The sequence below is a fragment of the Telmatherina bonti genome, assembly GCF_933228915.1.
Source record: "Telmatherina bonti genome assembly, chromosome: 14".
Lineage (NCBI taxonomy): Eukaryota > Metazoa > Chordata > Actinopteri > Atheriniformes > Telmatherinidae > Telmatherina > Telmatherina bonti.
Genome location: NC_136612.1, coordinates 15,938,738 through 15,953,146, shown reverse-complemented (window position 1 = coordinate 15,953,146; position 14,409 = coordinate 15,938,738). Strand labels below are relative to the sequence as shown.

Below are 14,409 nucleotides of genomic sequence, written 5' to 3'. Positions count from 1 at the left end.
ATTCTGACATATTTTAAATGGGGGATAAGGTGCCAAAGTAATGCCAATGAAGACATAGGTTTCTATGCAGCTTTCCAGCCTGCTAAAAAGAGAGAAGAATCTGCATGATGTGGACTGTCTTTGTGTTTTAAGGCGTTAGAAAAATGGTATTTATTTTTAAAGAAAATCCTGTGTTCTTCCTTTGTAGCAAAACCAAATGACAACACCACCTTCCCTCCCAGTGAGCAGCCCTGCAGCACAGTCTGCCTCTGGCCCGGGCTCCGGAGCCCCTACAGGCTCTATGGGACCCACGAATGCCAGTGGTACTGGCTCTTTACCAAACTTTCCTCAGTCCTCCTCTCAGCCCAACACCTTCCCTCACTGCCCACCTGTTCGAACAAATTCCCCTTCACCAGCACGAAGCTTAACGCCTCAGCCCCACCAAACACCGCCTACATTACCTCGCTCTCAGACCCCGCAGCCACAGACCCCCAACACACCCCAAGTGCCCCAGCCACAGCATTCCCAGCAGCAGCAGCAGCAGCAACAACAACAACAACAACAACAACAACAACAACAAGCCTCACAGCAGCTTCCATCAGGAAAGACGGTGAACTCTGAGAAAGCCAATCAGCTTCTACAGCAGACGCTTGGGGGTGTGGCTTCTCCTGGCCCTCAAGCAGGTCAGACTTCTTCGGCCCCGGCCCAGAACGCTCACGTGCCATTACAGCTGCCGCAGTCTCCAGTGAGTTGATAAAATCCTTTCACTACTTCTCCAAAGCGTAGAGCATTTTGTTCAGGATAGTTTAGATCTAAAGTTATGACGAGGACTTTGTATCAGATGGAGAAAACTTTTTTTTTTCGTAAAGGTTTTCAAGTTACCGCTCTCATTTAGATGTATCAAAAAAAAGGGGGGGTTGGAGGTATCTTTTTATATATGTCTGTCTGTGTGTTTCCTTTGTTTGATTTTAAACTGTAAAGCACTTTTAGTCACGTATTTTATGTTGGAAAAGCGCTTAATAAATAAAGTTTGAGTTTCATTGAAGTTCATAAGCATTTGAGAAAGATGTAATTTTTCCTGTTTGAATCCAAAATGTCAATTTCTTATGCCATTCCATCTCTGTCCTTTATGATTCAGCTCTCTCCGAAGCCTTCTCTGACCACAGATGGTCAGGTGTCCTCTCCAGCTTCAGCGACGAGCAGCACTGATCCCAACTCTCAGCTCGCCCCTGTCGACGAACCTGCACACAGCCAGGAAGACGTCAAAATGGAGGTGAAGAAGCAGGAGGAGGAGGAGGATGAAGGAGCTGACACCCAAGGTGACGGCAAGGGCAAGATGGGCAAGGGTCAGTCGGAGGTGAAGACTGAGGAGAAACCTGAGGTGAGGTTTTCAGAAATTCTGTCATGATTTAAAGTGAAACTGCAGAGTTTGACAGATAAAAGAAAACTGTTGTCTGTTTTTCCCTCCCTAATCTTCTCAGATAAAAACTGAGAAATTGTCGGGAGATGGGTGTAAGGGCGAGCCAATGGATACGTCCTCATCTTCTGGGTCATCGTCAGTAGCAGCAAGGGAAGACAAGAAGCCAGAGGTGAAGAAGGAGCCCAAAGAGGAAGAGGAGGGGTCAGGGTCATCAGCCGTCAACAGCTCCTCAGCAAGCTCTCAGAGCAAGAAGAAAAGTAAGTGTGGATATGTCACTGTTCTACAAGTATTCCATGACAAGTTTTTCTTTTCTATTCTACATGTGATACAGGACTAATGATAGGCCGTTTGTTAAACCTCGAATAACATGATTAACTTGATGAGGAGGTGCAAGTTTTTAGCAACTTTTAGGGGGAAAAATGTTTGAAAAAGACCAAAGATACTAGCTGTGTTTCCATGACTTTTTTTTTTTTTTTTTGCAAAATATAAGCGATATTTGTAAGTTTTCACAAACAACATTTGCGATTTATGGGTGTTTCCATTTAACAGTGTTTACCGTATTAGCCTCAAGTCTCGTAAAATCTTGTTACTCTCGCAAGATTTTGCGTAAATAGCTGTTTATGCAAAGTAGGTATATAGTGTTATTTTGGGGTTTTCTACTTGCAAAAGATTTTTGAAGCTTTTCTCCTTCATTTTCTTTTCTAAAACCCTGAAATTTGCTGTTTGTTCTGAAACGCACCATCTTTACTGGAAATTAACTGGTCACGATCCCTCTGCACATCACGTCTGGGAAAATGTTTCCATTACACTTTTGGGATATGTTTCCGTATAGAAACGTCTGAAAACCACCTCATGAGAATGTAAAAACTTTTCAGCGATATTTGAGACTTTTTTTCTTTTATGTAGGTGTTTCCATTAGCGTTATTTTATTGCGATATTTAGTTTTTGTGCATATCTAGGTGTACTGGAAACGCACTAACTGAAATCTACCATGGCTATAAAGTTTCCCTCTGTCACATTAAAATCTGCTCAACAAGGTTTACAGTCAGCTTGAAGAAAAAATGTGTTAAGAACAAACAGTGTGACTTTTCTTGTCCTGTTGGCTGGCTAAGAGTTGGAGAGCTCCACTTTTCTCCTTCAGTAAGTTTTTATTCAACCTTGTAATGTCCAGGAACAAAACACCAGGTTGGAGCAAACAGAACAGCGGGGAACAACAGTTAGCTCTGAATCGGTCTGGATGCTGTGTCCGTCGTAACTGGGAGTTATTTAAATGGTCAGTGGTTCTTCCCTGCCAGGAAATCTCGGAGGATGGAGACTCCTGAGCAGTTTGAACCCTGGTGTCATCCTTCCTGCTCTGAGTGTTTCATCTCTTTGTTTTTCTTATCTCCTTCTTTGGACAGTCTTCAAGCCAGAGGAGCTGCGTCAGTCTCTGATGCCCACCCTGGAGTCTTTGTACCGCCAGGACCCAGAGTCCCTTCCCTTCCGTCAACCGGTGGACCCCCAGTTACTGGGAATACCCGTACGTATTCGAACTAGTAACAAAACTAACCTGGTAAGGGACTGCACTGGCTGCCATTTTGCTTCAACTCATGAAAATGTAGCTTTTTCCCTTATTTTGTACATGTTCGTTTATTCATTGTAGATAGTTTTTCTTCTTTCGTTATTGCCATATTTTTGTAGAACTGCTTAAAGTTTCTGTTAATCTGGTCTAGTTTAGCCCCACTGCATGCCAGATGTTAAGGAAATGGATTTGCATGCTTTTATACCATCTTCTCTGAATCATGATGTCATTTCCAAAGCAAAGCAACGGCTCTTATGAACACCCATGCAACTGAAATACATAAAAGTTTAAGATTTATAAATATCGCTTTCCAATACTGAATGCAAAAAAATCCATCATTCAAAGATCCATCTGTGTATTCAGGGCTCCAGACAAACTCCACTGCTCACCGGTGCTGGTGCTTTAAAACAAACATCTTAAGAGGAATACAACAATGATGTTTAAAAACCCAGAGCCAATGTATCCTCAAGTTTTATTTAAAAAGAAAAGAAAACAAACAAAAAAATAATAATAAATAATAAACATTTCAACAACAATAGGGCCCTGCCATACTTTGTTTGGCTCGGACCCTAATAATATAAAGTTGAAACAGTAGCTGAAGAAGATTTCAGTGCTTGCACAATTCTTCTGATGTTTTAGTGCTTAAAAAAATCCAGTGAAAACGTAAAAACGTACTCCACGAGAAACAAGAACTTTTTTCTTGTTCTCGAGGCTCTGAGAAGAAAATTACGTCATTTTGTTCTCGCGGACGCGTTTGAAGACAGTTCTCGACACATCGGGCTGGCAGAACTTTTTTTTCTTGCGCGGCTCCTAGAAGTATCGTGTGATTGGTCGGACATTTGAGGTGGGCGTGGTTAACACGGAGAAAGCATGAAGCGGAGTTGCTGCTTTTGTGTTTTTGCTGTTGCAGGTAAAAGGGATTGTTTAAATAAAACAGCTGATCAAGGTGATGAGAGAGTATGAACATTTTTACATGTGGCATTAAAACACTCGGCCCCAGCCGCGTGCACAATCCGCCCTGCCGCGGACGAAGTTACTTGTTAAATACCGAACTAGAAAAGCACTCAGAGCGGAAACCTCCGCTGAGCACAATGTTAAAGAATCCTTTTTTAAAAAATTCCTGGATCCAAACGGTAAACCCGATCACCACCAAAATTTAATTAGTTTTTCATTTTTACATTTCCAACAACTCTTGAAATTTTTATAAAAATCCTTCCGTAACCTTTTGAGTTATCTTGAGCAAAAAGAAGCCGGGAAAAACATTATCTCCTCGACGGAGGTAACAACCGGGTTCGCACATAAAAGCAGGCATCGCCCCCCGCAGTGATCCCTCCCCGCTGCAGACGTCCTTCTCGTGGAGTTTGTATGGACCTGACGAAAAAGAGTTTTTTTTCTTGTTCTTGCAGCCCTGAGAGCAAAAACTCGGTTCTTGCTTTTTCGTGGAGTGTGTAACAAGCTTTAGTCCAGTTAAGGGTCATGGGGATGCTGGAGCCTGTCTCAGCAATCATGAGCCAAGAGGCAGGGTACACCCCAGACAGGTCGCCAGTATGTCACAGGGCCAAACAACCATTCACACTAACATTCATTTCTTGGGAAAATTCAGAGTAATCAATTTTACTTATCATGCAAGTTTTTGTTTGGTGGGGGGAAGCTGGATTATCTGGTGAAACCATGCAAACGCCACACACAGTGCTGACCACTACGCCAGCATTTGAAAAATATTTGGATATTTTAATATTGTCAGCTATATGTATATATTTTCAAACGTGACCCATATAAGTAGTGGCAATATGAATTTGGCATGATCTCAGTAAAGGGAGCTGATTTTGGATTTTGAAGCAACACAGACAAACTTTCAATTACATATAGTAATCACGTATAGTAATTGAAAGCCTTGCTAAGTCACATGAGAGTAGGGTCACTGTTGTCAACAGAAAAAGAAACAAAACAAACAAAAAGAAATAAGTAGATGTCAAGAAATGACTTGTAGGGAGCTAAATGTAACACATATCTATACACTAAAAACTGGTTATAAAAGGCAACTAACTGGTAGCAGTCTGGAGTCCTGGTACTTAAACTATTGAGTCAGTGGCGTGCAGCACACCTAATACTTCACTCTTTTTTTAAAGCATATTCCAAATGGAAAAAGTCATTTGCAGTTCGTGAGCCAGTTGTAATCATTTATAACTAATTATTTGTGCACTTTTGTCACATTTCAGGCTTGAATTGTTTTTTTTTGTTTTTTTTTATTGCAGCTTTCATCATAGTTTTCCATTGCTAGCTCTCTAGTTCAGTTCCTCACCAGTAGTAGTTTGACAGTGTTCAGGTGGGCAGCATGTGCAGGTGGAAATCTTTTTGCTGTCATTCCATCCAAATCTGATGCAAATTCCTTACAAAGACTCTGTAGACATTCTTACTGAACCAGAGTAACCGTGTCTGCCTTGTGAGCTAACAGGACATGCAATTTGATCCATTTTCAAACAGTAATGAGAAACAAAAGCCACCTCATTGGACATCTCCCCGATGGTCTTCACAGTCAAGTGATGCAGCTCACAACTTGCAGAAAGACATTCAAAGCATTTTAATTTAAATCTCGCGGCATTAACTTCTCACATGTCTGTATCTACTGCAGTGTTGTATCATGAATTTGGCTCTGCAGGCCGTCATGGTAATATGCATCACTTGTTTGTCCACGCGAGTGGTTTCATTCAGAGATGAGGGTCTGTTCATAACCCTTGTTGCCATGGTGACTCTGAGACGGACTCCTTTCTTTCAAACTCGCACCATTTTTGCTGTCTCCCAAAAAGAGAGAGATGTATTTTCTTTTCCTCGCCCTCCTCTCCGCTTCTTTTTGCTGTAGTTTGAGGAGAAGTGGAGGGCAGGCAGCAGGAACAGTTTGGAGACTCATCCACCTCTCTGTTACATTTGCTTCCCCTCAGCACTGTTGGCTTCTGTTTAGGTTGTTTATTTTTTTGTTTTCTTTTACCACTCATGCTGCTGGTGTTGTTAATGCCAACAACATTGTTGCTTTACAAAAAGCTTAGCTCTCGCTCTCTCTCTCCTCTTGACGCTGCTCTGTTCTTCTTAGTTTTGCACCCTGATAACTATCTGAGCCTGGAAGTTTTGTTTGCAGCAAATTGACGTAAGACAAATTGATCATTTCACAATGCCACTGCAAGGCTTCAGTTTGGGGCTGAATTATGTAAAATAAAATGGCATCTAAAGGGAGTTTTAGGCAGCAGAGGACTGGCCAGACTCTGTTCACAGCACAGATAGGCACTTTGATTTAAAGTGTTGGGTGCAAAGCAGAGAGCTGGAGGGCAGAAGTTGTCATGTCTCTCTGTTTGCACGTGAACCTTCTCTGCAGCGCTCAACAACATTGTTCCCCTGCACCCTCTTCTCTCCCTACTCTGGTCCCACCTGGTTGACTGCAACGGCTTCACCACATCTTCCCCTGACGTCTCTGCTGCTGCTGACATTGGGCACGCTCTTGCTCCCAACCCATCTTTACCTCTTCAACCAACCCATCTGGCGTCCTCGATCTTTTCTTTTTTTAAATTTTTTACCTTCAACATCTGGACGGCGCCCTCTTTCAATCCAGGACTACTTTGACATCGTGAAGAACCCCATGGACCTGTCGACCATCAAGCGGAAGCTGGACACAGGACAGTACCAAGAGCCGTGGCAGTACATCGAGGACATCTGGTTGATGTTCAACAACGCCTGGCTGTACAACCGGAAGACATCCAGAGTTTACAAGTACTGCTCCAAGCTGGCTGAGGTGTTTGAGTCCGAGATCGACCCTGTCATGCAAGGCCTCGGGTACTGCTGTGGGAGGAAGGTGAGACACAACTGTTGCTTCATTTTTCACAAACATTGTGGGATGTACTTGTGGCGTTTTGTTTTTTTTAATCCATTTACAGTTTAGTGAGAAAAGATTGAGGAAACGCCACACAGCATGCCGGTTAGGTTAGCTTAGCACAAGCCCTGGAAAATGCCTAGAAAGTTCTCTCATTAGCAGCTTGTGTGTTGTTTGTTTAATCTTTATCAAAAACTAACAAGACAGAAACATGTGGCTGTATACTTTGGTTTATGTGTCAAAATATAGAATTTATAGTTCCTGAGCTTTTAGGGGTGTGTTTTTATTGTATTCTTGTGCAAGGCCAGATTATCCAGTGGGCATTATGGGCACAGGCCCAGAGGCCCAAGCCCAATTGGGGCCCATGTGGTGCAAACACGAGCAGTTTGGACATGAAACAAAATGTACATAAAAGCAAGATAGTTACATCACAGTGTCTAGTGCGATGGTACCAATGGCTGAGAGATGTGTATGTTTCACAGTGTATCATTCACAGTTATCATAATGTTGTGGTGGGGATGGGGTCCATGGAACATTCTGGGCCCAGGGGCCTGTGCACTTTTAATCCGGCCCTGTTCTTGTGCCCTTTGGACTAAATTGAAGCAGTGCTGTCTTCCAGTATTTACGCTAAACTGATGAGCTGCTAGTTGTAGCTGATGGATCCAGGCTATCCTAACTAATCTCAGCTAGTTTTCTGTCTCCTCACCTGGGATCCTGCTACAATTTAGCTTCTGCCTTTTCATACAATAACCAGACAAAGTTTGACCTTATAGAAACATTCAGCTGTGCTTTTGCTGTGAGGAGTGTGTGTAATTTCACAGCTTTCTAGATGACAGATATGCAATTCTTTCTTTTTTTTTTTTTTATTGCAGTATGAATTTTCTCCCCAAACTCTCTGCTGCTATGGAAAACAATTATGCACCATCCAACGTGACGCTGCTTATTTTAGCTACCAGAACAGGTAAGGGACGTTGGCACGCCGGACACACATGTTTAAGGGAAAAAAAAAATTCAGAGTAGATTTTAGATTTAGACTTTTCTGTGAAAATTCAGTCAGCGGAATCAGTTTGTGTTTTTTTTTTTTTTTTCTTGTACTTTTTACATTGAATACATATTTTTCACAGCATAGCTTTAATCAGTTAATCAATCAGTACAATCACAGATGAGTTTAAATTTGGCTTCCAGTGGTTACCCTGGCACCATTTCCATCTCCATAGTTTAATGTTTAACTTTCATGATGCTGTCATTCATAAAGTGGGCTCCTTTCTTCTTCATTTGTTGCACCTTTCTTTCCCTCAATGAGCTTTTTTTTTTTTTTTTTTTTTTTTTTAAATACCCGACAGCTGGCGTTTTCTGTTTACTTACACAGAGTGGGAGGGGAGGGGTGGGTTTGATTTATCCACCAGAAGAACAGCTCCCACTTTATAAATGACCAGAAAGGATGATGGATCTCTGTTGCTTTATCATTTATTAATTCTTTCCTCATTCACTTTTTCATATTTGGAGCATCGTCTCCTCACTTCCCTGCTCCTCCACAGCTCCTAGTGGTCTCTCATGTTGCTGTAATGTTGTTCTTGTTTACCACTGGATGTCTGACGCTAATCTTTGCTTTGCCTTGGCTCTCTGTCCTCTGTTGGTTGTTGTTCACATTCTGTCCGTCCCCCTCCTCCCCCAACCTCCTCCCTCTCTGTCCTTCCATTGTCCTCGTCTGACCTGTAACGACTTATTTCACGCTTTTTTTTTTTTCTTTTAATGTTCATTTTGACCTCCCCTTCCCTTCTCCCCCCCTCTCTCCCTCCCTTTTTTTTAACGCTTGTGATGTCTGCATTGGCCTGCTTTGGTGTGACCAATCATCCACTCCGAAATTTACGCGCAAAATCAAAACACCTGCCCACTCAAAAACCCTGCGTCACGATTGGCTGCTTCCTCCTGGCGACGACCCACCTTGCCCTCTGCCTCCTCCTGTGTGCGCGCCCCCCTGGCCTGTCCTGCCCTGCCCTGATTGGCGGCTGCTTCTTCGTGCCCTCTCTGTGATTGGCTGTGCTGATGACGAACGGTGTAGTTCACCAAAATATGGGCTTCTTGCTGACAGGTACCACTTCTGTGAGAAGTGTTTCAACGAAATCCAAGGCGAGACTGTTTCCCTTGGCGACGACCCTTCCCAGCCTCAGACGTGAGTACCATTATGTTCTTTCCCTCCTTTTTTTTAAAAACATAGAATTCACTTAAATATCCTTTAGTTTCACTTGTCCAGTTTATTAGTTTTAAATTATTTAACATCAACAACAGATAGGAAAAACTTTTTTTCTTTTTATTATGTGCATATTGAATCTTAAATTAGCTGACATCAGTATAATTACTATGGTAATTTCTCAATAAAAAGCAGTATCGTGTGCCTATTGAGCTGCTCAAGACACAGATGAGTCAAGAGAAAGTTGTCAGATACATGTAATCATTTTGGTCCGTCTAATATTCCTCCTTCTGTTTTTAAAACAACAAATTGGCGGAGTAAAAAGGAGATAACATTGTGCTAACTAACAAAATCGATTACATCCTTCATGTAAAAACACAAGTTGGTAGATGTGCAGGTGTAATAAGTTGGTGGGACTGTTGTTTGTGTCATGTGTGCAGCAGTGAGAAGCGTCCTGTCTGTAGAACGATTACTGTTGCCCCCAAAATTGTGCCTGCAAAGGTCTTCAAATGAAATCATTTGCTTTGTCGGCTTGAACAAAAACAGCTTTGTGGCAAATGTGTGTTTATTAAAGTCTCTTAGTTAGCATAGTAGTACTCATTCTTTAAGTGTTCAATTTTCATCCTGGAAGTCAAGTTCTTAAATCCAAAATGCATCTTAATGCACGAGTTTGACACTGCTCTCTCACATTGTCGTAAAACTATAGTAGACAAACATAAGTTTGCACATCAGTTGTGCGTTATTTACACATTTAAGGCCTTTTTTAAAATTGCCATCCATTGGATAGAAAAAGTGAAAAGATTTATTCTTGAACCAAATACAGAAAATGCATAATTTGTGTTTCTTGAAATTTTACGCTCAATATTTCTCTACAAAGCCATTCTGTTACTGGGACTTAGTTACGGAAGCTTAAACACACTGGACACGTGCATTGTTCCCAGTGTCTGCTTGTTTTTATGACCAGATGTTTGTAGATGGCTACAAAGCTGCAAAGCAAAACATGAGTCCAAGTTTGGCAACAGTTGCAGAAATTAGTGAACATTTTACACAACTTTTAAAAAGATATGTTGAGCTTTCCAAAAATCTCTCCATGGAGTCAACGGAGATCTCCATGTTTTTGTTGGATATTTCCCATTTTATCAGTTTCTACTACTGCATGTCTCCACTTGTGATGTATAGATTTAATTTAGCACTCTGTTGTCCCAAATTTTATTCTCAAACTCTAATAAAACCAAAAACAAAAAAACATCTGCAGAACAATCTGTGTGCATGGTCACATCAGATGTATGAAGGAATCTCTGCAGCTGCTCTGCTTTACCCGGGGCTTTTAATTCACGCCATTCACAATCACACATGAAAAGATATTTGAGTATTTTTGTCCGATAATAAATAATTGCTATCACAGGAAATTATTTTTTAAAAGTATTTTTGCAGTTTTTAAACAGAAGTGAGGATTTTGTCCACAGTCTGCAGTGTTCAGTAGGACTTTTTTTTTTCTGTGATTTCCACAGGTCCATCAACAAGGATCAGTTCCAGCGAAAGAAGAACGACACACTCGACCCTGAGTTGTATGTGCCCATTTTAACCCTTTATTTTCCAACTTTTTATGCAATTAAAATAATCCAGTGTTTAAAGTGTCTATCCTATCATGGTTTTAGGCTTTGTTTTCTCCTTCTCTGCAGGGCAAAGACATTGCATAATCATTTAATCATGATTGATGCAATTGCCAATATTGTTAGTAATCGTCTGTGGAAAAAATTGTTGAAAGGAACTATATATAAGCGTCATGTTTCTGTGTTGTTTTCTGCTCGATAAAACGGCAGACGGGTGCACTTTGAAGTGACATCATCTCTGTGCGTCAGTTTTACTGCTCGCCAGTGTTTTTGTTTTTTTTTAATATCTTTTTTTCCAAAGTGCCTCACATGTATTAAATCAACTGATTGTATTTCAGTTTTAACAACACTTGTTAACAGTAAGGTGATGGACTTATTTCAGAGCCAAACATCATGATGCCGGTTGGGAAACATTTTGATTTTTAAGTCCTATAAGGGGAGATAACTCATTAATTTGAGGAGCCAGTTTAAAGGATTTTTAACAGAAAGATGGTGGTCATCCAAGCTATTATCACTAATCTGGTGGAAAAAAATAGAAAGTAATCTTCATTTCTGACATGATCGTGACAGCTTTACTTTTCAGGTTCAGCTCCGGAAGAGAAATACCATCAGGAATTATAAGAGGTTTTATTGATTAAATATTTTGTCTCTCTTTTCTCTCCACTCAGACTTGTGGAATGTATCGACTGCGGTCGTAAAATGCACCAGATCTGTGTCCTGCATAACGAAACCATATGGCCTTCGGGGTGAGCCAAATTTCATGCAACCATTCAGCTGTACAACTGGGTCAAATGAACACCAAATCTTATAGTGTTGCTTCAACAGATAGTTTAGTAAATCTGTCATTCATCAAAGCTAAGACTTCCCCTCGTGTGGGTCTGCAGTTGTTTAAAGGGGGGACAACCACTATGAGAAGACGAGTTATTTCTTGATTAAACCCACTTTATCTTTGTCGTTGGTGCTTATTGTTACAGAACTGATGCTAACCTGCAAATTTAACCGGTCACTGTTCATTTCCTCCCCAAACACAGCTTTGTATGCAATAACTGCCTGAAAAAGGTCAATAAGACACGGAAAGAGAACAAATACGCAGCCAAAAGTAAGTGGAGACACTTTTTTGTTCTTTGTGTTCTAAAGTTTTATCATTCCAGTTTAGATCCCATTTAAATATTGTCATGTTTACAATACCACCAACTCCCAACGCACACACACATTTTAGACTAATTGAAACATTGCTTTAAGCTTCTTTTCTTACGTTGTACTGCTTGTTTTCGCAGGGCTTCCTCAGACAAAGCTTGGGAACTTTTTGGAGACACGAGTGAATGACTACCTCAAGCGGCAAAGCCACCCAGAGTCTGGAGACGTTACTATCCGCGTGGTCCACGTCTCCGACAAGGTGGTTGAGGTGAAGCCGGGCATGAAGTCCAGGTAGATGGTCACACATATACTGGCTTTATAGTTTACTTATAAAGATTTATAAAGAAGTTATTTCAGATCACTTCTGTTTTTACAACACAGTCGTAGATGTGATTGTTAAGGTCATGTGGAAAAAAAAAAAGGTTAAAATATTTGAGCTTTATAAGTCCTGTGAAAGAAGTTAAAACCAGTGTGCTGTTGAGTGCGGGTAGACGAGATATATTCTCAATATTTAAAACATGTGTATTTGTTACCATAAAGTAAAAAGCTGAAAACTTTGATATTTTAAAAATGAAATTTTTAGCATTTATCCCCAGAACGTATGGAGTGGAATTGGTCTAGCTAAGCAAGTAATGTGGAAAACATTATTCACAAATCTGTAACACAATTTCTGAGTAAATTTGGGTAATTGCAAGCATGTTTGAGTCTACAAACAAATGTCAGGAAATTAGAACACTTGTATCAAGTTGGAATAATTAATTCAGTTATTCCAATATTGATTGATAAAATTCAGATTTGTAATTTTTCAATTAATCAAACAATTTTTAAAACCTTTCCTTTTCTGGTGACAACAGCGATCTTACTCTTGCAGAACTTACTTATGCTCATCGAGATCTTAGCATATAGACACAATTGAAGAGGTTTCATTTGTCGCTATCATCAAAAATCAGCTTCTCTTTCTGAGGTGAATATAGATTCAGTCCAGTGAAGAGCAGACGACTTATTTTTCCTGCTCCAGTCTTGCGCTAAGATCATCTTGCCTGTCGCAAGAACATAAGCTGAACAAGCTCAATCTACCCTCGTAGTAATTTCTGAGTCGTATTTCTGCCCAAAATAGATCCATTATTCTGTCTAAATTGTGTTAACATTAACATGTTGTGTGAGATCTGAACTTTAGAAATAATTAGTGACTCCACTGAACGAAGGTTTCATCAGGACACTTAGTCTATAAAGGTTTTTTTTTTGTTTTTTGTTTTTTATCACAGCATTTATGTGTATGAATCGGTGGGAACTGTTTTGTTGTGGTATTTCATAAATGTAGTTTTCTGAGAATATCTTTAATAGTTAGAAAAACTGGTGTTGTAACATAGATACCTAGAAGCTAATCCTTATCGAATTGGATTTAATATAAATCTAATCAAGTAATATAATGAAATGAAATGAAAAATACTTTATCAATCCACAAAGGGAAATTCAATGGAAATCTGGAATCAGGAATTTAATGGTTATACCCAACCTTAAACTTCTTCACATTTGGAGTTAAACTATGCACCGCACAAGCACATTATTATTTTACATGTAGACTCTTACCTTCAGTCTTGCAGACGTGATCATTTTAATGCCTAAAAAGCTTCCTGTATAATATAATTTACTAAATGTATGTGCACATATGAGTTGTGGACTGATACATAGGTAGGTTACATTTGTTCATGGATCAGCTTTTGTGTGCATGAGGAGTTTTGAGACTACTTTCCCGCTTTCACATCTCCTCACAGTTCTACAGATAGATACTGCATTTAAGTAGTGATGGAAAGCTGTGTCATCTGGATCTTAATTGGATTCATTTTTTCCTCCTCATATATTTTGAAGTCTCTATGGAGACGGAGTCACATCTGCATTTAAAATATTACTGTGCTTATGTGTGCGTGTATTAGTAGTTATTTTACATGTATGTGGATATGAACACACATTTGCAAATATCCAAAGTTACTCAAAATTGTTAATAAATTTATACAGAATTTACCTGTTAGTGTTAAATTGCATTAGTACATACGCTCAAAATCTAATGGATACATTGGGGTTCAGTGTCTAATCTTCCGATTAGTAGATGACTGCTCTTCCTACTGAGATGATGCACAATCTTACCAGCAACTACATGGCATAAACTATCCATGAGAGAAGCAGTCCACAGTAGTTCATCTGCCTGCTGCTTTTGTAAATAAGGAATTTATAAATCACTCTGCATGGAGACTGAAAGGACCACAGTGGGCAGGAAGAACTGCAGTTCACTTCACACAACTTTATGGGTTTATGAGAAGTTTCTTGCAGTAATGGAGTTGAAGTGAATCTGATTGGCAGAAAAGATGTGACAAGTGTGCTGTTACCTGTCAGTGACACTTTAATAAACATAAGTTGATTTGTTATGCCATGTAATTTCTCATCTTAACCCTTTAATGTTTGTACAAAGTAAAGCAGTGGGAAATGATTTCCTCAGGACAAAAATAGTAGAAACCAATGAAACAGTAAATGAATAACAAATGCAGAGTGTTGGTATTGCAGACCCAAACATAGGAGTAGAGGTCGCTCAGGCAGATATAACTTTCACAAAAACGTAACATTTTAGTCAACAAAACGCTTTCTACCCAAAAA

At 40.0% G+C, this 14,409-nt stretch overlaps 1 protein-coding gene across 1 annotated transcript in view; it reads left to right on the top strand.

The window, feature by feature from the left end:
- The window catches only part of ep300b (EP300 lysine acetyltransferase b), a 33,509-nt gene that overhangs the window by 11,774 nt on the left and 7,326 nt on the right, over positions 1-14,409 (top strand). The window contains exons 15-25 of the mRNA XM_079252942.1: positions 188-724; positions 1,118-1,360; positions 1,461-1,656; positions 2,800-2,918; positions 6,562-6,801; positions 7,692-7,780; positions 8,912-8,992; positions 10,522-10,578; positions 11,292-11,369; positions 11,655-11,722; positions 11,901-12,051. Of these exons, the coding sequence (XP_079109068.1) occupies positions 188-724; positions 1,118-1,360; positions 1,461-1,656; positions 2,800-2,918; positions 6,562-6,801; positions 7,692-7,780; positions 8,912-8,992; positions 10,522-10,578; positions 11,292-11,369; positions 11,655-11,722; positions 11,901-12,051 (1,859 nt within the window). The remainder of the gene's footprint in view (positions 1-187; positions 725-1,117; positions 1,361-1,460; positions 1,657-2,799; positions 2,919-6,561; positions 6,802-7,691; positions 7,781-8,911; positions 8,993-10,521; positions 10,579-11,291; positions 11,370-11,654; positions 11,723-11,900; positions 12,052-14,409) is intronic.